The sequence below is a fragment of the Chrysoperla carnea genome, chromosome 3, assembly GCF_905475395.1.
Source record: "Chrysoperla carnea chromosome 3, inChrCarn1.1, whole genome shotgun sequence".
NCBI lineage: Eukaryota > Metazoa > Arthropoda > Insecta > Neuroptera > Chrysopidae > Chrysoperla > Chrysoperla carnea.
The window spans coordinates 37892877-37919122 of record NC_058339.1 but is presented as its reverse complement, the minus strand read 5'-3'; the positions used below and the strand labels follow the sequence as shown (position 1 = coordinate 37919122).

The 26246-nt window shown below is 28.2% G+C and overlaps 1 protein-coding gene across 1 annotated transcript; it reads left to right on the top strand.

Moving 5' to 3' along the window:
• The first annotated feature begins 19651 nt into the window (after window positions 1-19651).
• On the top strand, window positions 19652-22519 carry LOC123296014. Its single transcript, XM_044877476.1, has 5 exons — window positions 19652-19750; window positions 21170-21313; window positions 21379-21453; window positions 21515-21577; window positions 22392-22519. The coding sequence occupies exons 2-5, from the start codon at window positions 21217-21219 to the stop codon at window positions 22517-22519; spliced, it is 363 nt and encodes a 120-aa protein (XP_044733411.1). The 5' UTR covers window positions 19652-19750; window positions 21170-21216.
• Window positions 22520-26246: the final 3727 nt, after the last annotated feature.

The following is a 26246-nucleotide window of genomic DNA, read 5'->3' as shown; positions in this document are numbered from 1 at the left end:
TCAATAATTAGGAATTTAAAATTTCAAGTCAAATTTATAAACTATTGATGCTCTATTTTTGTAACACATAGGTACATCTAATTATTTATTATTGAAACTGAGTATTTAAATCGTATATTTTCGAACATTGTATGAACTTATAAACGAATTTTTGTTCATCATGTTGTTTGTTTTTTTAAACAATTTTTTATGTACTCTTCTAAATTTACATCAATAGTTATTTTGTTAACGAATAAATTTCAAAGCTGTATTGAAATACTAATGGATCAGTTTTTCGTTTTTATCCAATTGTAATTTTATATATATTTATACCATGTATATGAAATATACTAAGGTATACTAAGTTTAGTCCCAAGTTTGTAACGCTTAAAAATATAGATACTATGAACAAAATTTTGGTACAGGTGTTCATAAAATTACCTAATTAGTCCATTTCCGGTTGTCTGTCTGCCTGTCTGTCTGTCGTCTGTCTGCCATCTGTCTGTCGTCTATCTGTCACCACGATTGCTCAAAAACGAAAAGAGATATCAAGCTGAAATTGTTATAGCTTGCTTAGGACGTAAAAAGTGAGGTCGAGTTCGTAAATGAGCAGCATAAGTCAATTGGGTCTTGGGTCCGTAGAACCCATCTTGTAAACCGTTAGAGATAGAACTGAAGTTTAAATGTAAAAATTGTTTTTCGTAAATATCACTGTTTACTGGCGAGAGCGCAAATTATATAGTCTGCATTATATGGGAATATCAGTTATATATGAGTTTAAAATTTTCTGATATTATATCTCCTAATACTTTATCGAAATATTCTTTTCGAATTTGTTTTTTGGTACGTAATCCTTAAAAATAAACACCTAAAATATACATAACATAAAAGTTATACAAATTATATCGACTTTACCCCCAACATAACGACTGAAATTCAAAGTAATTAATCATGAAAACATTTAACATGTTTTTTAATTTGTAGTAACATGAATAGAGGAGACAAAAACATTGAATAATGTTTCTATCTCTACAGACGGCTCTATAAAAAAAACTCTTCAGTTAAAAAAAAAAGAAATTTAATGAATTTTTATTTTAAGATCCAAATCCCGTAAAAACAAAGTGTGAGTAAGTTATGGATTTTGGCTTAACGCTGCTAGTGTTCTGATTCTTCAATAAATATCCTTAAAACATTTTTGCTGTTTTTTTCTGGTAGATATGTACGATGGCCTATCTCTACCTATTCTTTGTGTGTGCAGTCATGGTAGGGAAAATAATATCGATGCCAGCTCTTCCAGAGAAAATTTTGGCGTTAAAGGAGGCTGTTATGACTAATTTGCAATTCTTTACATGCTAATGTTATAGAAAATGTTAAATTAAAATTATTGAAAAACACTAATTAATTAAACTTAATGCATTAAAAATTGTGAAAATAAGAAATCAAATTGCACAGATATTATTTTTCAAATGTAAATTATCATAATTATTTATTTAAATTTGTGAGACAATTATATTTAATTTTCAATGTAAGTGTAATTATATATGCATCCATACAATTCTATAATTAGAGTAGTGTATCTTCACCATAGAAACGCCTCCAAAAAAAACTCACGCACGGTGCGAATACATATCAAACAGATCATGAAGGGTACCATTTACTATTCATGGAAAGTGATTTACGGTCATGCATTATCAGTGTATATATATTCTGCCAGTTCGTGATGAGTAGATCAAAAGTTCTTGAGATATTGGGGAAAAGGGTCCAAGTTCAAAAACTACGCTTCACTCAAGGACAAGATTATAAAATTTTATATTCAATTTTCTTCTTCAAGAACTTTTTAACTTTGCTACTCCCAAACTCTGACAAATAAAAAGTATAATTTTTAATCGATCTGATAGAAAAAGTTAATATTTTTCGATAAATAAGAGAAATTGTGAAGGTGAACAATAAGAAAAAACTTCTTTAAGCCCTGTGTAAAATGTTAAACTATTAACTTTTTGGAGGCAAATACGTCATTAATCAATCCTTTTATATATAGTATTTCAACAATTAATTCAGTCAGTTGTTTGTTTTAACTGCTTTTTATTCAAATTTTAAAAAGTATCATTCTTATTGAAAGATTTTATATTATTTCAAAACAAAAAAATTTAATAATTACCAGCACCTTTTTATCATGTTTTGTAATAAAAAAAAAGAAGCTTTTTCTATTGAAACTTATAATGATCGATTATTAATTATCCTTGAACCTAAATATAACAATAATATAATAGGACAATAACTAACTAACTAACTGATGGGCAAGGACATTATTTATAAAAGAAAAGCTTTCTCATTATTATTATTATTATATTCGTATGAATTTATAAATGTGAATGGAAAATCGGAAAATATAGGAAATTATATAACAAATCATTTGTGTACCTTTCAAAATGTAACAGTTAATATTATTTTCAATGAGAATTTAAATTAGAAATGAGAATATTTTATTTTGTACAGCATGTTTTAAGATAATTCTGTGGGTCAATATTTTAAGCTTGTATATTGCCTAGTAAAAAATGTAAAGAAATTGTATTTGCTGACGTTTAATAATTAATATATTATAACTCAAAAGAGTTATTCATAATTGTTTAGGGCACATTTTTGGGACTCATTTTATAAGAAAAAGACAGAAATTTGACAAATTGCTGCTAAGGCTGCACTAAACAGTCTTTTCATTTACAAAAGCTTACATAATCGGCAAGCCTAAAGTTGGGAAATATTCTTTAATTAAGGAATGTATTCAAGCAAGAAGAAAATTGATTAGAAGTAGAAAAATCATTTTGTTCGAATCTCGAAAGAGTGAGATGACGGAAGTGGGTATCATGCTTTCATGCTTGGTTGAGTGATGGGCAAAATCTATTTTTGCCTCTTTTTATTCAATTGTAAATGTTTGTTGAATATCCTATTCAACCCAAACATTTTCGTAAAGGAAAAATTTGTTAGGGCTGAATTTGACAATAGCTAAATTGGAAAAATGTGTTCCACTTCCTGTTTAATAGTAAAAATTATCTGATTTGAATTTGAAGCATTGTACAAGCATTGATATCTGGTAGGCGAAATTGTAACTACTGCATTCGGTACTTCTTCTGTTTTTAACTAGTACGAATTATAATCGCCAGTTGGCGAGTTTCAACTCCTAGTTATCAATAATCCAATAGCAGTTTTCCATCAAATATATTTTTAACACCATAGAAACAAACTAACTAAGTATCAAAATTTTTGAAAATTGGAAAAACAATACCATTTTGATTCCTTGGAAACAAAAAATAATAAACACTGAAAAATATACAATTTTCGCCAAACACAGCTTAGAAACCCTACGTGTTTACAATTTGTCTTGGAACATGCAATATAATAAATGAACAGTTGGTAAGTTGGTGGAACTAACTGACTCTATACCAAATAAAATACACCATTATAAAATAAATGTCAATGCAAAGTCGTAATACGATTATCATCAAGTGACATTTAATTATTTCTTGCAGAAAAATTATCATTAAATGATTTTCATTTAGAACATTATGTGCGAGGAAATTATTTATACGGATGATTTATAAAATATTGAAAGGAGAATAGCTGCTTTCTTTTTGGTTAAATTAAATTTTATTCACAATGACTACTTTCAAATTTCACAAATTGGAGTAGTTTTCACGAGCGAAGATATAATAATAATAGTCATCATAATCCTTGCTTGTGGAAACGACTGCAAATTATGAAATTTGAAGTGTTGACCAAAGGTTTAGTGGATAAAAATCCAACGTTAATTGAACCATTAAACTAACTAAACAATTTGAGTGCGCTGCGCCTTCTCATGAAAATTGACATTCTAGCTATTTTCGAAATTGTAAAACAAGCTATTTTTCCCACGCATCTTGAGTGAGAAAAGTAGTTCTTATGCCATGGACGTAGATAAAAATTTTAGACAATCGAGTCTGTAATAACAGGAATAATAAAATTAAAATTTTACTTAAAATTTTCATTTCAAATTAGAGGTTAAAGCTTTAAAAGCTGTGGGTGAAAAAGTATGACACAGAATGATTTGGGTGGTCATGTGGTCTAACCATTATATTTTCTTTATAGTATTATGAGTATACCCATGTCATTTTTGGTGAATAATATAATAAATTCTAAACCATTTTTCAGGAAGTTTTATAAGCAAATTATAAAAAATTGTTTATCAACAACTTAATGGCGTATATATAAAAAAAGTTTTAAGTTTGTTGCCAAAAAAGGTTTTTATTTTTTATGCGTTGATTCAAAAAGGAAAAAAAAAGGTAAAATTAAATTTAAAATAAAAAATCAAAAATATATATAAATTTGAAATTTTATATACAGAAACGATCAGGTTTCCATTTTATGATATATTTCATTGCAAAAACTAAAAAAAAAAAAATGGTTTGAATAGACCACAACATCTATATAGAAGCCTCGCATGGAAGGCGTATATCAAATTTTTAGTAGGGCTACAATTAAGGCTTATATCAAATTCTTAGTAGGGCTACAATTTAAATTCGGAAATCTATTCCCACATTAGATACAGTTAGTATTTAGAGGTTAAATGATTCTGTTTACAAAAGTCACACAGTAGTTAATTTTTTTATGAAATTTCGAACGGATTTTCTTAGTATGTATTAGCTCATTTATAAACATCATTAGCTCTTTGATGGTTTATGGTAGACGTCCCTATATGGGCTGAAGTAGAATAATCTTTAAATATATTTATTAACTTCTAACAAAATGGAAGGAAAATGCGCTTCCAACAGAGTCAGTATTTTACATTTATTAAATTTTTATTTCTTTAGCTATGTGTATGAGGTACCGTACCTCTTTTGGAAGGTTTTTAAAACATGAAAAATATAGAATAAATGATACCTTATCCCGACAGAAACTGATGAGGTAAAACGGTAAAACGATTTAAGATAAAACAATTTCTAATTGAAAACCATTTTAACATACACTGATCTTGTAATAACGTCTTTATATCAAACAGACGGAAGAAATTACCAAACAAAAGATTAATGGTACTTATATTAGGTACTTATACAGAAATATGTTGTTTGGTTATACTAAATAGTTTTACAATAGTTTTTTCAGGTTTAACCATAGAGATAATAGAGAATGCTGGCCTGTAAGTGGATGCGTTATGCGAAGCAAGAGAGAAAACTGCCAGTAAGTTCTCTTGTGTCCTTGTCTAATACATATACTTATACTTACCTATAATAAGTATATATGTATCTTATACCTATAATAAGTATATATGTACATATGATTATGACAAGAACAAAGGAGAACTCACTGACAGTCTTCTCTCTCGCTTCGCAAATCGGATACACTTACGGGCTAGCAGACCCTTGGCGTTCTCTAACTGTATTAATTTATGGGTTTAACCTAATTTTTCGGATTAACAGACAGACGCGGAGGTCTACTTTCTTTTATACTCTATGTAGATCAGGAATGGGCGAGTTATTTTAAGTCGAAATCACCATTTGTTACAACTTGTGTTTCATAAAATTTATTGTGTGTCCAAGTCCGCATTGCTCATAGAGAAGGAAGCGAGACGGGTATACGACTCTTCTACCTATCTCAGTTTCTCTAATAGTAATGAAATAGGTAGAAAAAAAATGTTGTCTCCCTGTTTTACTCCTATTTTTGATTGGCACTGGTTAGGTTGTCACTGTCTTACTCGTATTTTAGATACAGAAGTCTGAAGGACGTATCTAAGCCACGTTTGCCCATGCCTGATATAAATGTTTTGTTCGATGCCATTGTCAAGCATTTTGACAACGATGGAATTTACAGCTTTACTATGATACGCCACGAATTTTACTAGCAAAATTTTTGATCGGTAAAATACTGTTCAGGAAAACATCGTTAATTTAAAAATAATTTTCGTTCGACTATAAAAATGTTGAGAATTCCTGCTAAATTATATACTCTGGGTTGTTAAATCCTTATATAGAGGTAAAAAATATGTCTATCAAAAAACCACAAATGTTCACAAAGTTCAAAAAAGAAAAAAAAAAGGAGAAAGGGATTTAATATATTTTATTTGAATAATATTTCATCCAAAAAAGCTTTTATATATGTATAGTCTGTAGTATAGCATATCCTTTTTTTTTTATTTAATTAAAGCATATATGTAATATTTTTACTATCAATAAACTACAAGTTAGTATATAAATATTTATGAAGGATCATCGTAAAGGATTCTTCTTTAAAATACGTCACATAACTTGTCTTGTTAGACAGTATGTTTGCATATATCATATATCTTTTATGAGAAGGAGCGTTGCTATTAGAAATTCAATGAGGAGTATTTATATTTTCAGATAATCGGTGAAAAAAAATTGTTTGTCTTGTAAGACTTTTTGTGCACTATCGTTTGAAAACAATAAATATTTTCGGATTTATAATAAGAAATATTTTGAAACAACTTGCGTACAATATACAGAATGTTCGATTTACATCTTGGCATATGAATATCACGAGTATGACAGAATACATGCGTTAAGCAATGCATTTAAGTGAAAGGTATTAAATACTTGTGTTGAAGCTTCGATATGCGTTGCGATAGTTGTAAGACGCTTGGAGAGAGGGAGTTTCTTAGTTGAATAGATGAACTACAACAGATAAGCCACGATAAAAGTCACTTTTGCAATATCATATAACACCTACAATACCTCTTACTTAGATGTATTGCATAACACATGTAATCTGTTATACTCGTGATATTTATATGCCTAGATGTAAATCGAGCATTTTGTATACCAACAAAACACGTTTATTAAATTTTTATTTTACTGAGGAGTATTTTTCAAGGCGAAGATTTAGTGCATCATTTCAAACCAATTGTATGCACAGATATGCATTCATGGACTTGATATATTATTATCTAATACTTCAATAGTATATTAATTTATTATGGATGATAGAACGAGAAGAATTTTTGGTATAGGGTTTCATAAAATCAGCTAATCCTTCTATATACGCCTGTCCGTCAAAAAGATAGAATACAAACTATGATATATTAAGCTGAAATTTTTATATATTTTTTCTGGTATGGTATTTTTATAGAATAATTTAAAGTAACTTTGAGTTTGTAAACGAGCAGAACCGATCATTTAAACCGTAAGAGATAGGAAGAAAGTCTAGATACCATCCACTTTTGTTTGAAATTTTTTTCATTGACGAGTTATTACAGGAACGAGTTATCACACACTGAGAATATAGTTCAGACCAGAAATTTCATCAGTGTTTTTTTAGAGTTAATTTTAGTGTTCTATAATAAATTTCCCAGCGCAAGGCAGTAGTGTTAAGATATAGTGATATTCATTTCTAATAACATGCTTAACGTTTTTTCTTTCTTAGATACATGAGCACTCCAATTGAAAAAGTTCTAAATATTCACTATTTTTTTCTGCACACATAAAAGAGAAAAAATATTTTTCGAATAACTATAAAATCAACCAAGAAAAGCCCATCAAACATTTGTTTGTATTACTTTCTAACAAAACTGAATTTAGCATACAGTTCTTATGCAAACATAGTATATGATGTCAAATACAATGTCAAATTTCTCTGTCTAATATCTGTCTAATTAATAGTCCCACTTCTTGGTCGATTTTAATTTTATTTTTTGACATCTCTGTATCGGTATTTTCATATATTAATAAGAAATGTGAAAAGAATTTCATGAATATTCATTCATCACATAAATGCCGAAATTGAATAAACTGTTATGGGAAAACGATTGGGAAACGGAATGGACACCTATTTCATGTGTATCATGTTTTCAGTGTATAAGAATTACTAAAATTCCGAGGATCCACATTGAGACATCTTTAAAAGATAGGAACATGTTCTCTTATAAAAAATATTTGTAACGTACGCTACTGATTTCATAAATAGCAATAACTAAAACAAACTACACATACTCTCGATGTTTAAGAAACATTTTTTGGCAACAGAAAAATATGATACCAAAACTGTTTTATATACAGATACATAATATGCATACATAAAGTATATGGAACAACATCGTACTATCTGTAGTATATACATCCTCAATTCTTACGATTCGAGGGATCGATTTATTGGATACGTGAGAGTATCTCATATATTTTTTATCATTTATTGTGCGGGCGCTGTAGATACTCGAGTTTGAAAAATGTAAGAACCAAATTCTGTGCATTGATACTTAGAAAATCATGTAGATTAATATTTCGAATGCGGAAAGAAATCCTATTGGATCAATGTTGTAACTACCTCCTCAGAAACAGTAAAATGTTAATTTTTTGTGATTTTTTCGTAAAGCTCACCGTTTTCAAGTTATTGACAGTTTAACGTTTGGAAAAACTCCAAAAAGGTCATTTTCAAATCTGAAAAATTATGCTAAAAAATTTAAAATATGAGCTTTTCAAAATCTTAAGATGATCTTTGAACATTTTATATAAAGTTTTGAAAGTAATTATAGATTGTTTAATTCTAAAGCTTCATGAGAACTTTATTAAATAATTTTTTTTTTTTGAAAGATTATTTCCGGATTTTGGTAAGCTCAAAATTTTAATTTTTTTTTCGTTTTTCAGCTTTGAAAGTGGCTTTTTGGAATTTTTTCAAACATGAAACTGTTATTATTTCGAAAACGGTGAATTTCGAGATCCTCATATCGTCACAAGAGGCCATTTTGACTTTAAATAACTCAAAAAATCTAGGGTAAGATTATTTGGTTCAAAAAATTTACATTTCTGTGGTGGGGTTGGAGGTTTTATAAAAGTTGGAGTAATAGGGTTTCTGATAACATCCAGGGTATATTAATGTATAAATTACTCTGAACAAGAAACAATTGAAAACAAGTGAAAACAAACTATTGACTGAGTTAATTGTTGAAATACATGTCACACATACATAACTGATAATCCCATAGTAATACATACTATAAAATTTGCATCTAATTTGTGCTCTCGTGAGTAAACAGTGATGTTTACAAAAAATTTGTTTCATACAAAAGTTGTTTATTTTTTTATAAGGAACATTTTTCACACTTAAATTTTTGTTCTATCTCTAATCTCTAACGCATCTAATTTGTGCTCTCGTGAGTAAACAGTGATGTTTACAAAAAATTTGTTTCATACAAAAGTTGTTTATTTTTTTATAAGGAACATTTTTCACACTTAAATTTTCGTTCTATCTCTTACAAGATGGGTCCTATGGACCCAAGACCCAATTGACTTATGTTGTTCATTTACGAATTCGACCTCATTTTTACGTCCCGAGTGCGTTGTAAAAATTTCAACTCGATCTTTTTTCGTTTTCCAGTTATCGTGTTCATAGGCGGACGAACGGACAACCGAAAATGGACTAATTAGATGATTCTATGAACACCTATACCAAAATTTTTTTCGTTGCATCAATATTTTTATACCACAATTTTTTTGCAATCTCATATCTCCAGCTCCTGCTCTAAAATGTATTTTATCCTATTTTATCAAAATTATGATTATGATTATTATTATTATTATTATGGTTACAGTTCGCAGCATGTAAAAATATTTCACAATATATACTACATTATATGATATGAGGGTGAACTTGTAACTATTGATTTTATTTTGTAAAATTCTATGTTAAACAAAAATATCTTTTTTATTATTTTATTTTGGTGATAAACTCAATTTTATTTAAACGATATTGAGTGATTCTGAAATCGATCTGCCATAATTGATTATAGAAAATTGATCTACAACAGACCCGTGCGCAAGGGATGGGTTTTGGGGTCAAAACTCCCAATGAGAATCTGTCCACATAAATTTTGAACTAACAATACAGTCCTATAAATGAACCCATTTTTGAGACGCTTTTCACTGACGATTCAGATATCTATACATATTTTGTGCTCCCGGTACACTCTTTGACTTTGTCTTTGAGTCTAGTACTCCAAACAGAAAGCCTTGTTCTTGGCGAGGCTATTGAACTATCTGATGCTGCAAAACATATATTGCTTGAAAAAAGAGGAGACTTTGGAGAAGAGTTCAGAAAAATTTTCAAAACCATGAGCAATATCTGCGACAAATACGACATAGAAGTGCGGAAGCCAAGGTTCACGGCATAGCAGACTCAACGCTCGAATACACAAAGTGATTCAGTGGAAGATTATATATCTAATTTTGAATCATAGCAATATTTTATCAAATTTAGCTTGTCTCTTCCTCAATAAAATGAAAAATTTTGTTGAAAACTCTTGCTCGACTTTTTGAACTAGAATATTTAATTTTGCATGTCACGGGAATCCGTGACATCTGAGCCGACAAAGTTCAACTTTGGCAAAAAAACCTTGCCGGGTGGGGTGCCAAAAATTCACTCGAAGCACTCGATATTTGAAATAAAGTTGCGTTTCAGAATTTCTAATAAATTATTCGCGTCTGGCAGTTTTGCATGTGACAACAGCGACGCATGAACGCTACTTTAAAACGTCGTCTCAAAGTGCGTCGTGCGTTGCCTCAAAGCATACCTTATCTAATGTTAGTAAGAAAGGAATGATCAAAATCCAGATTTCTTGAAATGAAATTTTTTGTGGCGTTGTGACGCTCTTATATTGATCTATTCTCGTGAGATTTTTATTTGGACTCTCGAGGTATTACTAAGAGTTCAGCTAAAATAAGCAAGAAATCATCTCTGTTCAAATTTTAATGATCTTCCCTATTCAATATTTAAAAAAAATGAGTGAATTTTTAAACTTAAGTTCAGCCTGTATATTCGATAGTTAACATTTTTATCTTATCATTGGGAGGGTATTTCACTGAGGAAACTATTGCCATATTTTATAACGATGACACAGAATTTGAAGAAATATCTTCGGGGCATTGTTCGTTCATAAATATAACAATATATACGTCACCACAATCTAAATATATTAATAATATAATTTAGCTACCCTCGTCTTTCATAGGACCCTTGCCTTGAGTATTAATATTACGTCATAATAATGGAATCGTCTATCATTTATCATTTATTTTTCATTAATAAACTAAAATAGACTAGTGTGATAAATTGTCGTAGCACGAATAATTGGGTACTTTTACATATTGGGCACTGTAAGACAATCCGTTAGTTGAGTTGAGTTGTATACGTTATTTGATTAGACAAGTGATAAAGTATTTGTTATTAGATCGGTAGCAAAGAAACACTTCGTAAAGTTATTTGATTTCTCACTTTATGGTAGATTAGGAGGCTATTCTTAAATTAACATCCTAATATATCAAAGTTAAGTCTATTTTCTGCCAATTTGTCCGTGATAAATAATTATTTACAATAGGAAGCGATAATTTCAAATCCTTAATTACTATTGTCCATTAGCTCATGACATCAAAGTCTCATAGAGATTTACCACCATCTACCATAATTACAAATTAATTTCATCATTTTTTACCAAAGATTGCTAATAACTTAACAATAGACATATATATTTAAAAAGAGTATTAAAGCATTGCAAATTCCTTTAGCCGTAAAGATATTTCAATTCTCAGTTTGAAAACAATAAAAATTTCAGAAAATTTATTAATTAGTCCATCCATTTAGCAAGTTTTGAAACCATAATCATAAAATAAAAAATTAAATTTTCTTAAAACTTTAGACAAGAACTATTTACTTTAGACGTCTTCGATGAGATTTTATGTCTTCGATGATATACATAGATTATACGACACAAAAGAAAGTGATATTATATCCCCTTCAAAAAAAAAACAAAAAAAAAACTAAAAAACAAATAAACAAGTGATTTTATCTGTAAATTAAGGCCTTATGTTATAGTAAAAAGTGTGAAAGATAAAAAAACTATTTCAAAACAAAATAAACTTCACATGTGTGTACATTTTATGAAACATTAAATTTAATATAAAAAAATGTTTTTGCATGTTTATTATGGCGTCAAGCTTTTTTGTAGTAACTTAATTTAACTCTCTTTCTTTTCATTTTTGTCACACAATAATATCACGCTAACCACAGAAAATAAAATCATTGTAATTATTATTATACACGCATAGTACACATTACAAAGTATAGAAACGTTGTATTTTGTAAAAATAGTTCTCCATCTCTTATGACAAGGAAAGAAAGGTAACAAATGGAAAAACTGCAATAAAACAGTCCGGAAATTTAATCTCATCAGAAATTTTTAATAAAGTATAATAGGAATCGTAGAAAATGATGATAAATATTCTAATTAAAAAGTTTTATTTATATACTGCCATTCGCCAACACCAACATATAGAGTAGAATTACTATAAAGCCCTATATGAAATCGAAGCTTAAGATTTTACCAAAACTGAAACTGTATGCCGAAGCTAGATGTTTTTTACCGAAATTGCCGAACCGGAACCTTCGGTCGATCACTAAAAATAATTATGGCTCTTGCAAATAAAAATGGGTATTCGCTAATTTTATGAGTAGAAAATTTATTTTTTTTACAAATAAAGAAAGAAAATTACCTAATTTTTACAACGGGTTCTTAGTTTCTGCTTGTGTGACACTTAGCTCATTTTCTTCTAAAAATAGTGTTTTAGAATTTTTTACATAAAGTTCAAAATTTTTTATTCGCGGTGTCGATTTGATGCACACAAATTTTTATGCATGCAATAATAAGCCAGAATACTTTTTTAGATAAATTACGTTCCTCTAAATCTAGTAGCTTTTATAGTAATTAATGCTTTTAAAACGAAAATTCAGATAAATTTATCGATTCCTTAAAGTCTTATAATAATATATTGAGAATCATTACTGTAAGCTATGTAAATAATACAATATTCCGATATTTGAAATATTCATCAATAAACTGTCTAACTTAAATGTTGTATTTATTTATTCATGAATAATAGATATTATATTTTACAATAATATTGAATGAATGAATATATACGGTGTTCCGTTTTAACTTTTAGAATTGTAAAATCTTTTTTTGTTGAGATATTGATGTATTTGCAAAAAATAAAGTTTTAAATTTCGATGATATTTATTGGGTAAATACTTTTGCCATGTCACTGCCGGTAGTTTAAAATAGAACTACGAGAACTGGCTTAAACTGAGTTTAAGCAGGCATTTAGTAAATAGGCGGGAATAAAAAACCATAGTACTTTACAATAATACTATTCAAATGCATGAATGAACTGTCTAATAAAAAATAGTCCACTCTTTTAATGGTGCGTATATTCTACTTAATGGAGCCAATGGACCCAATTTTGTTCATGTACGAACTTGAATTAATTGGTTAGGTCCTGAGCACGCTATCTCGACATCTCTCTTCGTTTTTTATCTTGAAGACGGATGGACAGACGGATAGATAGACGGACAATTGAAAATGGATTATATTGGTGATTCTAGAAGCACCAATACCAAAATTTTGTTTGTGACATCAATATTTCTAAGCGTAACAAATTTTATATAACTAATATATTTCATATACAGAGTATAAAAGCAAGGTTGTGGAACATAATAAATGCTATTTCAATTTCGCAAAGAATACAAGATTTGCATAAATCCTACAACTACTGTTTCTGCCTCAAAGGATTATTCTGTTTACGTATTTTTTTCCTACTGGCAGTAATAATTGCGATCAAATGTCAGTATAATTGCGGAGGAACATAAGTTCCTTACCGGTTTTTTTCTTGTAATTCTTGATGATTCTTGATTTTGTAATTTTAATGCAAACTTTGTAATGTTTACAAGTTGATAGTGAATTTCATTTAAGTTTTCAAACTTAAACAGACTTATACAACAAAGCTTCAGAATGTTTTCAAAAATGTCTTCTTGTCTTAAATTGACATTGTATGTTTTCGTTCACATAGAAAGATGAATATTCCATTTCTAATAAAAATTCTGTAAAATGAAAATAAAATGGAGCATCATGTATCAACATCTATCTACCAACTATCATCTCCACAGAAATCCTCATTCATACACATTCCTCATATCAACCGTATTACCTACCATAGAATTTAATTAGGTAACAAATGAATTATTTGGTAGCAAAATACAAGAGTATAGGCAACACACAAGACATATCTTATCAATATAATACCGTTATACAGAGAGTATTGAAAAATTTGCAGATATTATTAAGGATGTTATAGAAATATATATGTCTGACATCACATTGAAAGTCCAAAAAAACGCAAATCGAAAGGTAAAGTTAGGCGGAAGAGTTAGAAATTATACAACGTTTACAACTAAATACGACAAGTTCTTTAGGATCGGGCGATTTTAACAAAATATTAAAATGGAATTGCAGAATACAACTCTTTTTTTTAATAACCAAAATTGAGATAGATCTTAATTCGAAATGCAAAATTTTATGCGTTCATTGCATAGCGCAGGAGGTTAAAACATAGTTCATGTAGGTATACATCTCATTTTTTCCCAGTAAGGGATAGAGAAAAATTTCTATTAGAAGGTTATTATTAGAAAACTATTTTATCGTAAACTAAATAACGTCCTATATCTTACTCATATTATCAGTTAAGAATATGAACTAGTTTTCAGCCCCATGCTTTCTGTAATGCCTAACAATGAATAAAAAGTTCGTATTAGAAAGTCTTTGCCATTCCATTTTTTGTAAAAAACATCTGATCTATTTAATCTTAAAATAGTGGATCTTTTTGTTTACTTTTTGGAGAATTTATAATGTTAAATTTGGTAAATACCAAGCCAAATTTGAAGTCTGGATCAAAGTCAGTCGATTTTGAGTGATTATGAAGAGTATCAGTTTGCTTTCAATGTTTTTTTTATTTTAAATGGTAAACAAAAAAAGTCCTAAGATATCTCGATTTTCTTTATTATCGAACTTATTTTTATTAATCTTTTAAAACGCAGACCAAAGGAATTACAGCTCTTACTTACTTCCTTACATTTTTTACAATAAATTTTACGTTGAATTCAAGCCATAGATACAAAATTTAAACAGGAAAGTTAAAGACTAGTGTATATAAGAAAAGTATTCGAATTCAGAATCATAGAAACCTTCAATATTTTACAAACTTCTTGTATAGGCATAAGTCAGGTTTATAATATATTTTAATTCAGAGTTGTATTTATTCAAATTTATGGATTGTTATTGTAAAGTAGGAATATGCCTGCTTGCTAAAATTTCCTTCATTGTTTTATGGATGAATTTTTTGAAAATTTATGTAGGTAATATACATGCAACGTTCTCCCACTCATATATTTTATAAAGAAGGAAACATTCCTGCGTAGTTCAAGGAGCTATATAACATATCTATATGATTTTTTAATTTTCTTAAATCTAAATATATAATCATCATTCCTAACCCTCCATTTAAACGAAAGAAAACATAACTACTACGGAAACTACGGAAAAATGCTTTAGCCAAAAGTTGTCATGATCAATGGAGGACATTCGCCTGTATCCATGACTTTGACCTACAATTATCAATAAACTTTAAGAGTATTTTTTTCGATCTAATGCAATAATGACATATTTTTAATTTCCCCCGAAAGCTAATGTTTTTGGAAAAAGTCTTTTGAACAAAATATGTTAGTTTTCTAGAAAACTAGATCCAATCTGATCCATTATTTATTAAAATGACCCACCCTGTATATCAAATATACTGTTGCACACTTACAGGCGAAACATTAAAAACTCATCATGAAATTGATATTTGATACCAAACTATTTCTGTGTTTAAACATTATCCAGTAAACTTTTCAAATTCGAAAAAAATATCTCTTCAAAAAAAATTTTCTTTTTTCTTTTGATTAGATAATTTGCCTATAGTTATTCCACTAATCTGATTTTCGTGTTTAATCTACAAAGGTTTATGGCTTTTTTTCATTGATCTTGAATTACAAATACAAGTTATGTTACTTAGAATTGAAACTAATTAATTATCAATTATCTTCACAAACCATATCACATTTCTATTGAGTAAAACTAAAATTTTAATTAAAAATAAATTCAATTTGAAGTTGTTGTATTGTCGAAGTACAAATCTGTATTTAATTAGATAACAACAATGTTTGTATGTAATTGTTGTACTAAATAATAATTGATTATGTTGTTGTAGCAGTAAGTAGTACCAACCACCTTCTATTTGTTCAAAACTGTTACCAAGAGAGACGATGAATAAGAAGACGAACCGAGCTTATTCTTGTATTCTATTTCGAAGAAGTTGATGTTTATTCATAGAAAATATTTTAACAATAATATTGTACAATGCAGCTAGAGGAGCATATAACCATGGTATTAATATTATCTGAAAATGTCAAGATTTCCCTCTTGGTTGCTTTTATACAGCGTGTACTAATATTAAAATTCGAGATTCGAGTACAAGCTCTCAGCAAAATACGAAAAACAATCTGATGGGACATACATTACTTTTTTGTAAGCTTATAAACCAATCAAAATGGAATCAGGTATACACAAAATGGATATGTCTACTGAGATTTAGGGTATGTTCTACCTAGCGTTCACAAGGCTCAAAGAATATTGAAAATTTTGAATAATATATGACTTCACATTGAAAGTCGAAAATACGCTAATAAACCGTTTGAGTCGTTTCGAGTCGGGGGGAATTTTTTTAAAAATTATTTACTAATCGATCTCACGCGTACAAAACATGATGTCGACTTCATTGAGGTGTCGATCGGAACGTTCATAACATTCAGTCGAGGCGTTTCGGTGATGATTTTTTAAAATTCTTCTCTAATCGATATCGCGCGAACAAAAAAAAATTGACTTCGTTGGAGTGTCGATCGAAGCGTATTAAAGACAATATAATCCAAAAGAATTTTGTAACATTCAGGCTAAGCGGGTGACTTTTTTCTTAAATTTTTTCCGGATCGATATCGCGTGAACAAAAATGATATCGACTTTGTTGAAGTGCCGAACGAAGCGTATTAAAGGTTATATGATCCGAAAACAATTTCATAACATTCAGCCGAGTAGTTTCGAGTCGGTCGAGTTTTAATTTTTTGAAATTTTTTACTACTCTTTATTTTGCAGGGAAGTTTTTTGTGTGAACCTGAAGGGTCGCACCAGAGTCTATCTACGGCTTGTTCTTCTCCTGCAAACAATTTGATTATATTTAAACGTAGATTATTTAAATACTCCACTCAAATGAAATTAAAACAAATTAATTTGTATATTTTTTTAAATATAAGTCAAGTTAAAGAAAAATACAACTTCAGTAGTTTAAATTACTGCATTTGATTTTTTCTTTTCAGTTTAAATTTAACGCAAGCGGGTTTTCTGATTTGTAAATTTTTTTTTTAAAATGACTTCCAAAGTTTAGCCCTTTATGTTTATGTTACATTCTGTAGGAAGAAGTATATACTTCAGATATTATTGTATGATTCGATTCGAATTTCAAATTTATGTTTTCTCTTAGTTCAATCTCACTAAACAATATATTCTATAGAGAATTTTACAAAGACATTACTTATACTAAAACTTTGACACAACTTTAGTAGGTACATCCTATCGAAATGACAATAGGAATAAAGAAGTGTATTTTAGACATGTATCAAATGGAAACACTTTCATACGGTTTTTCGGATAATTACTAGTTGTAAAAGGAAACATTATTCGTATTTCTATCGAATTGAAAAAACAACTGCAACGGATTAAAGATTCTTATAATTTCGAAAATTTTTTCTTACTCCACTAAAAATTGCCAATATGTGATTGACGAAAAAAATGAATCCATTCCAAAAAATTCTCAAAACGACATTTAACATTGAAGGCGGGTTAAAAATCTATAATCAGGATTCCTTAGCAAATATTACAAATATTAATATAGTTATCTTAAGAAAGTAACATTCAAATTACTTAAATAATTGTACTGAATTTACTAAATGTTTAATAACACTAGTTTAAGAGGACCAAATTTCTGCACAAGTCTTAATTGCAATATAATTATTTTAGCAGTATGTATTTTAGGTAAACGGAGATCTTTTTATTGCAACTTAAAAGTTATAGTAAGTACATAAAATTATTCAACTATTTTCGTTTTCAAAGAAATTAAACTTTTGGTTTTGTACAGGTGATGAAATAGAATGCTGAAATAATATTGCATTACAAATTTTGAAGTATTTCGATTTAAACGGTTAATATCAGAGCCCATCAGAAAAAAAAGTAGTTTTAGCGTGAAAGCGTAACAAACAAATAAACAAACATGCTTACTTTGGCATTTATAATATACTAGATTGATATCCACCCGCTTCGCTGGGTTTAAAAGTAAAGATTGATAAAGATTGCTCTTCCTTATCCTCTTTCTAGAACATTCGAAATAATGGTAAGGATTGTTTTACACAGGTAAAATATATGTATGGTTTTCTATTTTTGTAAATGTATAATAGTCGTAATTATTCATTGAGTATATCAGAAAAGATGGCCGTGAAATATTTTATATTGTCTATTTTTACAGAAATCTGTAATTTATGGTAATGCCAAATTAATTAATTTTTAATTTTTGTTTGTTTGTTTAATAATATATCTTTATAAATTATATCTCATGTGTTATTCTGAAGTATGATATATGGTTGTACAGTTTCATTAAAAACCATTCGCTAGTTTTAGCGTGAATGCGTAACAAACAAACAAACAAACAAACATGCTTACTTTGGCATTTATAATATATAGAGATAGAGATAAGAGATTTGAGTTTCATAATTACTAGATAGGTCTATGAAATGCTAAAAAGCATAATGACGGATTACGGAAAAACCAAGCCGAAATCATAAAAAAAGTAATGAAATTATTTACTAATTTTTACAAATGATTAAACGTAAAGAACAGCAACCTACAATAGTAAGGTCTTGTAGCTATTAGTAGCATATTAGTTACCACAAAATTTTCTCCGTGCACTATTTAACATTTTAATATTTAAAATAATAAGGAAGTGCTTGTTCGGCGTCAGTTGGTATGTTACGGTCACGTTATTACAGGTGTAGTAACATCATGAATGAAGGAGATAGTACGAACAAACTTATTATATGTAGAGATTATAATTAATTATTTATAAAGCTAATTTAGGGCTTACATTGTTCTGTTAATATTCGTACAATACAACAGTATAGTTTATATAACAGGAAGAATGCAAAAGTACCTAGAAATTTCTATAGTTTCAACATAATAATAAAATAGTAGATACAAGAGGTCATAACACTAAACCCTGTCGCCTGTCGTATACGACAATATCTTAATTAAAAGTACTTATTTTAACCCTTATTTTCAAATAAAACTTTGTAATTAAAGAAAATTGAAAAAAATACACTCGAACCAGGACTCGAACCCGGACTTCTTGGATTCATGTCAAGCGTCCTACAAAATAGGCTATTCGAGTTCTAGACACAGAGTGCAATTTTTTCAACTCATTGAATTTTTTATTTTAACTTTGTTTATTCACTTATTTTTATTATTATTACTTTTTGTTTTTGCTTACTTTTAATAATGTATACGATATTTATTTACATCATGATCTCTCGATTATAATTGATGATTTTTAATATGATACACACAAATTATTGTGTTGAAACATTATTTTCCAAGGCATATATTAAGCTTTTAAAAAAAATTTTGAGTGGAAGGTGGTATAAATCTATATAAACATAAAATAAGAATTCTTTGTAATGCAGAGCAAAGATTGTTTGTTGTGGAGTTCTTCATACCCAATCATTATTTACATTACAATAATTTGATGAAGATTTGAATAATCGAGCGAAAAAGGTCGGTAATTCCTAGTTGTTATTCTGATATCCGATGATTTTTGTTGTAGCCACACTAAAACCTTCGTAACCACACTACTCTGAACCAATTAAACTAATTGAAATTTTCGATTTGATCCGTTACGTGGAAGATTCTGTAAAGTGGCTTTGTAATCAAAACACTGCTTTCTTCTAGCATAGATACAAATGGATCTCGAGCCGAGGGAAGTTCAGGATTTCAAATTTGAAATAATTTTATAGTTGAAATTGTGACCATAAAAAATTATCTCAAATTTCTAGATATAACGAGTTACCAAAATATCCACTTATTCTAAAGCTAAATCATTTTTGGAATGAATCTCTTTATTTTAAAGATATATAACATTTAATATTTCTAATTGCTCCCATTAAATTTGTATTTAACAAGTACCCAATTTCAAAGTGAAGTTTACAATTTGTCAATGCTTTTCGTAAAAAGCCTCGCTGTCGTCAAGTTTTAGCCATCTTTCGAGAAGATTACTTTATATATTAGGAATCATGGACTTGTTATGACTATGAGGAAGAATTTGCTATTATGACCCTTTATATTAAAACATTACAATAAGAATGCTTTTGATACCTTGAAATTTCTGTTATCAACACAATAATGAAATATTTCATGTAAAAACGATGAAGAACGTTTTAATAACTGCATCCTCCGTTCCAAGTAGATATTTAGTAGTATGGTATATACAAATACATGTAAATAAACAAGAAGTATCACACACTTGTCTGTTTAAATACTAACTTCTGGATTTTACATTAAAGTGTACAATTTATTAAATAAAAAATGACTCCATCATTTAAAAGCAACATTAGAAATATGTATAAGGATATCTCAAACGCTGATCAGAGATATTGTTTTACTTTTCTATCCTTGCCCTTGACAAATTTCTATTGTCCTTGACAAATTTTGTCCAAAGCATTTTTCTGAAGTGTTTTCTTTGGATTTAATGCAATAATGACATACTTTTCCGAAACTGTCTTTTTTTCTAAAATCAAAAGCTTTTATTTTTTGTTTAAATAAATAATGTTAGGTTTTTTATGAGGTTCAACTTTCTAATTTAAAGAGTTATTCTATATCTTATCTTTTAATATCTAAATTGACTATTAGAGCAACCCGGAGAGCTACATACAATCAGAACATGATGCCCCCCATCAAACTGCAACTTTTGTTTTTACGATATTTTTTTATTGCTTAACTACAAAACGAGTACACATAATACATACACATTTTTCTGTAATACACATTATCAGTAAAAAATTTTGTTTACCAAGACAATTGTGCAAAATTTTCCAATTAAGAATTTTGTTATTTGATTTAATTAACTACTTAAAATTTCGTTGCTTAAAATAACATTATTTTCTTAATTTTGAATTTCATAAATTTTTCTTGATTTAGTAAACTTCATTAGATTTAGCAACACTTAGTTTATTTCTCAAAAAACAATGAATCAGTTAATTTTAGTACTATTCTTTGGATTGGTGATAGCGCAAAAACCAATTGTTAAAAAACCTGCAAACAGACTTCATATAGACATTGAAGGTTCGTATGAGGAATTATATAATTAATCTATCCTTATTCAAAATATTCATCCCACTTTATTATAGAATGTAAAAAAACATTGTATCAAAACCTGAAGGGTGTTTCAGTAATAAAAGCAACAGAACTGTGCACGCGTGTTGGTAATATTTAAAATAAAAATATAAAAAAATTCAATATCATAATTTGTAATTTATATTGTAGATGAATGTTTCGGCGGAATGAAAAAAATTGGACCAGATCCCGCAGAAAAATGTCTAATTAAAGGTACAGTTTTTTGAGAATTAAAACTATTTTCAAAAGAGTTTTTATTAAAAAATATAAATATCTACTTCTATAAATTTTGCAATGGATACACTTAGCTGATCTGAGCACTTGGAATCGCTTTGTAAGTACTATAGCTCATATCTCTACTAGCTCACATATCTTGAAAAAACAAAAATAGATTATCGATATATGGTGAACAAACAATTTTTAAACTTCTAAGCCTCTTTGACTTTTACCTTTTTTTGGCGAAATTCGGAAACGGTTTAACCGTGATCCGAATATCTTCGTATTGGAATTTTTCATTTTTTGTGTTTAATGGCTTTTTTGGGCCATAAATCTGAAGAAAGTCACTTAAGAAAGCCAAACTAAGCTTTATTTTGTTGCCTTTTTGGGTACGTAAAAAGAACAATTTCTATATATACGGGTTTTGATAACCTTATAGTTATAGCAAAAATCACAGTAAAATACACTTAGTAGTTTTTGAATAATATAAAAATATTTTGTTTTCTAATTTAAATTTGTTAAAAATTTTTTTATTTTTTTAACAAAAAAATTCATTGATTTTGAAAGTAATACAGCATACAGATTTATTTGAAAATCGTTTCCCAGTTTAAGACTGCTGACAAGAAGATTCGTATTAGCAGACACCGCAGATTTTGTTGATTAAAAACATAATAAATTCAAGAAAATCTTTATAACTTGAAGTGATATTATTATTAATTGAATTTAATTAATTATGAAAGAATTGGAATGTTTAAATGAGGCAAAATATCATTTGCATATAATAATGTAGTAAATATTATGATTCTTACAGCATGTGCTGATAGCCGTCTGAAGTGGGAGACTGATAAACAATGCCGTGAATTTATGAACAAGTTGTTAGAACCTATCGAAACGTATGACCCTATGCAAGCGGGAGAAATATCTAATTATTTCCAATAAAAATTCTAAAAAAATTAAAAAGAAAACCTACATTTCTAGTTTATCATAAACTGTGGATTATAGTTAAACAATAAATTTTGTGATTTATTTTGATTAATAAATTTATTCAATTCATTGTTTTTTTTTATTCTGAGCGCAACTTTATACATGCATGCATGTTTGATTAAATTTCGGTTTTTTACCCAATTTTCTATATCAATTTTGTAATATATAAATACGTATATGTACCAGGTTTCGACTACCATGATGACTGTATCAATATGAATTTGCTAACCTTAATTCTTAAGAAATTGTGGCAAAAAATCGAAATTTTATTTGTTATATCTTAGAGGTCTCATTTATAATCTTCGATAATACTTATATAATAACATGTTTACTAGTACAGGTTGGAATAAAATTCCCATGAATTAAGAATTTATAATTTCCGTTTTTCAGATATTTATCTATAACAGACGCCACTCAGATCATGATTTTTATTTAAACTGCATCCATATTTACAGTTAACTTTATGCCGTGGTTGGAGTCGGTTACTTCGTTCTTGTCCAAGCGACGACATTGGGGTCAATTTATAACCTCATTAATTATAATTATAATTAATCAAACTGCCCCTGCCTGGATTCGAACCCACAACCTTCTCGTCCGTAGCCAAACGAGTAAAGTCGATTGCACTTTAACTCGTACGCCCATTGAGCTGATTTCACTTATTGAAATAGCACATAAACGCATGCAATTTCACCAATTTCAATGTATTTTATGGAAAAACGAGTGCGGTTTGCTTCTTTTAGGAAAATATTTGTCATGTTTTAACCAATGAATATTAGTTTTCCAAATTTTTCTTAAGTAAACTAGCTTTTAAACAGCAAAACTTTAACAGTCCAAATCTACATCTAAATTTAACTTATTAGAAATATTAAATTTACCTGCATATAAAGTATAAATTGAGAAATAGAGATTTGTTTGCTGAAGAACGTCCTTAATGAAAATGAAGATGACTATTGATAATGTTTCATTTTTTTATGAATAAAAGTGTAGTCTTTTACTATGTAAACATTGTATGTGTTTGTAAGTTATTTGGTAGTTTTGTTCGGATGTTTGTTTATTTAAGATATTAAAACATTATATTTTGTTTGTAATAATTTTATGTAAATTCTTTAATAGACATACCAGGCAGGATCTTCAATTATAGTGTAGTAGCATTAACAATATTCGAATCTTATATATACCTACGCAATGTGCCACGTTAAGTACAATTCTCAGGACATGCATATATGGTTCTGAAACCTTCAAAATTAAGGCTTATGATTCGTTATGCACATGAGCCTTTGATACCTTTTCATTTGTTAAATACTTACTGTAAACTACCGTGATAAAAAAAGACATTTTATGCATGCCTTCGAGGACAGGAATAGTGTTAAGTTTAACGCCTCTGAGTATCTATATGTTTGTTTTTGGAATGGTAGTTAAACGGATGATGAAATTTTAATTTTCTTTTGTTTGAAAGATAATTTGATCACGTTCTTAGCTATGTGCCAAGTGCGAACTCAGGGTTTCCTATCAGAAAAACTAGAACACAGGTCATGATCTTCAAATGGCTGAGCAGATTTTATCGTGAAAGTTGTCGATTTTTACTGTAAGTTTCATGGAGTTTCACGTCAAAAGCAAAAAATCGGATAAAAAAGGTAGTTTCAAGAATATTTTTAAGAAATTTTTTGGGGGTAAAGATGCATACCTTCAACTTTACGATTAATTTGATTTTATTACGCGTCGAATGAAAAAACACCACTATTCTAGTGTGAAAAGCTTAGTTTTAGAGGATTTTCTTCTATTTTCGAGGAGTTATGCCATAGATATGTAAATAAAATTAAAATAGATTATAGTCTATGTCCTATTTTGATATATAAGATATCATAATAACCTAAAAACCTAAAAAATCAAAATAAATCGTGGTACACGCGGTATAAATATATGCCATAATGTTCCAAGACTGTTCATACTGTTTGTTTAAATTAACTATGTTTTACGAAGAAAATATCTTCTTAAAATTATTGTATGAATGCTTTAAAAATTATATTACATAGTAAAGAATGTTTATCTAATAAATCTTTTTCATTTTTTTTTCTTCATATTTAAATTCCAAACCAATTAGTCTTTGCTTATTAATGCTCAGCTAATCTCTATAAATTAATCAGTTGAATAAATCATTTGTATGAAATGAAATCAGACAATTAATTTGAGTGGAAATAAATTAAAATAAAATTAACGTGAAATTTATATTTTAATCTGATCCTTTGATAATAAAAATTTGTAACCGCATGCGCATACAATAATGTTAAACTTTTTATGATAATAGCTTCCGGGATAATGATGATTATATGATTATTTATTTATATCTCAATATGATTATTTTATGCAGTGTACATTTTTTTATATCATGTATAATACGGAATATTTAAGAATATTATAAGTTTAGTCTAACGCATGGGAATATATTTGTGGAAAAATATTTTGGCAAAGATAATATAGGATATAATATCTGCTTTATTAAATAATTGTTTTTATTTTTAACACGCTTTTATTAGCTTCATACGTATGGTTACTATGTTAGTATGTAACGGAAACTTTGAACATGATTTTTACCCCTTTCAAAACGTCGAATTAACTCGTAATATGGCTTACTTATCAAGGACCGATGACAATACAATAATTTAATAAGTTTATTTGATTATCCTGATCTGGAATTCAAGATTAACGATTTCCACAAGCAAAAAATATATACATTTATTTGCGCTCCCACCATAATTTATACTGAATTTTTGATAAATAAATAATAGTCTAAAAAACTAAAAAACACAAAATAAGTAATAATTTAACAAAACTAAAAAACACGCTTTTGTAATAAGCTGAGCTAAAAGGTAGAAAATAATTTCTTTAAATTCTAAAAAATTATTTTATCTTAAAAAGCGTGGAGTGCTTTTTAAGATATTTTGTAATGACTTTACTTTTACCAATATTTGTCCATAAAATATTTACAATAATGGAAATTTGTAACCACGTGGACGAATTTATTTTACATTTTTTGTTAAAGCAAGCATGAAACTATTTTTTGTTTCGAACTGAACTGAAGTTTGACAATGTTAAAAAATATTTAGTAATCGTCTTATCACATTAGTTTTTTGAAATTTAGTTTCAAAAAGAAATGAAAATAAAAATGTTTATACTCATAAATTTTCTGGCACATAAGATAATTATTTAAAAAGACCAATTAAAAGTTATGTTTGTACAACAAATCGTTTGGAAAATTATTTATTAAACAAATAAATTTTTAATTCAATTTAATTTGATTATTCTCACAAAAGGTCTCTAATTTGCAACATTCATATACAAATAAAAATGACACATCCTATCAATTTATAAAATTATCCCAATTTTTCATAATTTAATAATAATAATTATAAATTACAAAACATTTTAATTTTACAAATTAATATAAAACTGTTTAATATTTTAAATTAAATATAACAAAAATATAAAATAAAAATATTGTATATTTTATAAATATAATATGTTATTAAAACAATTGTTTTGTTGTTCCCTACGAGTAACAGCGAGTGACATGAAAACAATTTGTTTTTGTATTATTTTGGATCAACATCCAACAAAACCAACCAAACCTACACCTACCGAACAACTAACTCCCCCACATCATTATTATAATAATAATTATAAT

Excerpts from the sequence above, each read along its gene's own strand:
- LOC123296014 (XM_044877476.1), top strand. The coding sequence starts at position 21,217 with ATGAATCAGTTAATTTTAGTACTATTCTTTGGATTGGTGATAGCGCAA. Across the intron at positions 21,454-21,514 it reads AGAACTGTGCACGCGTGTTG|ATGAATGTTTCGGCGGAATG; the intron begins GTAATATTTAAA and ends TTTATATTGTAG. Across the intron at positions 21,578-22,391 it reads AGAAAAATGTCTAATTAAAG|CATGTGCTGATAGCCGTCTG; the intron begins GTACAGTTTTTT and ends TGATTCTTACAG.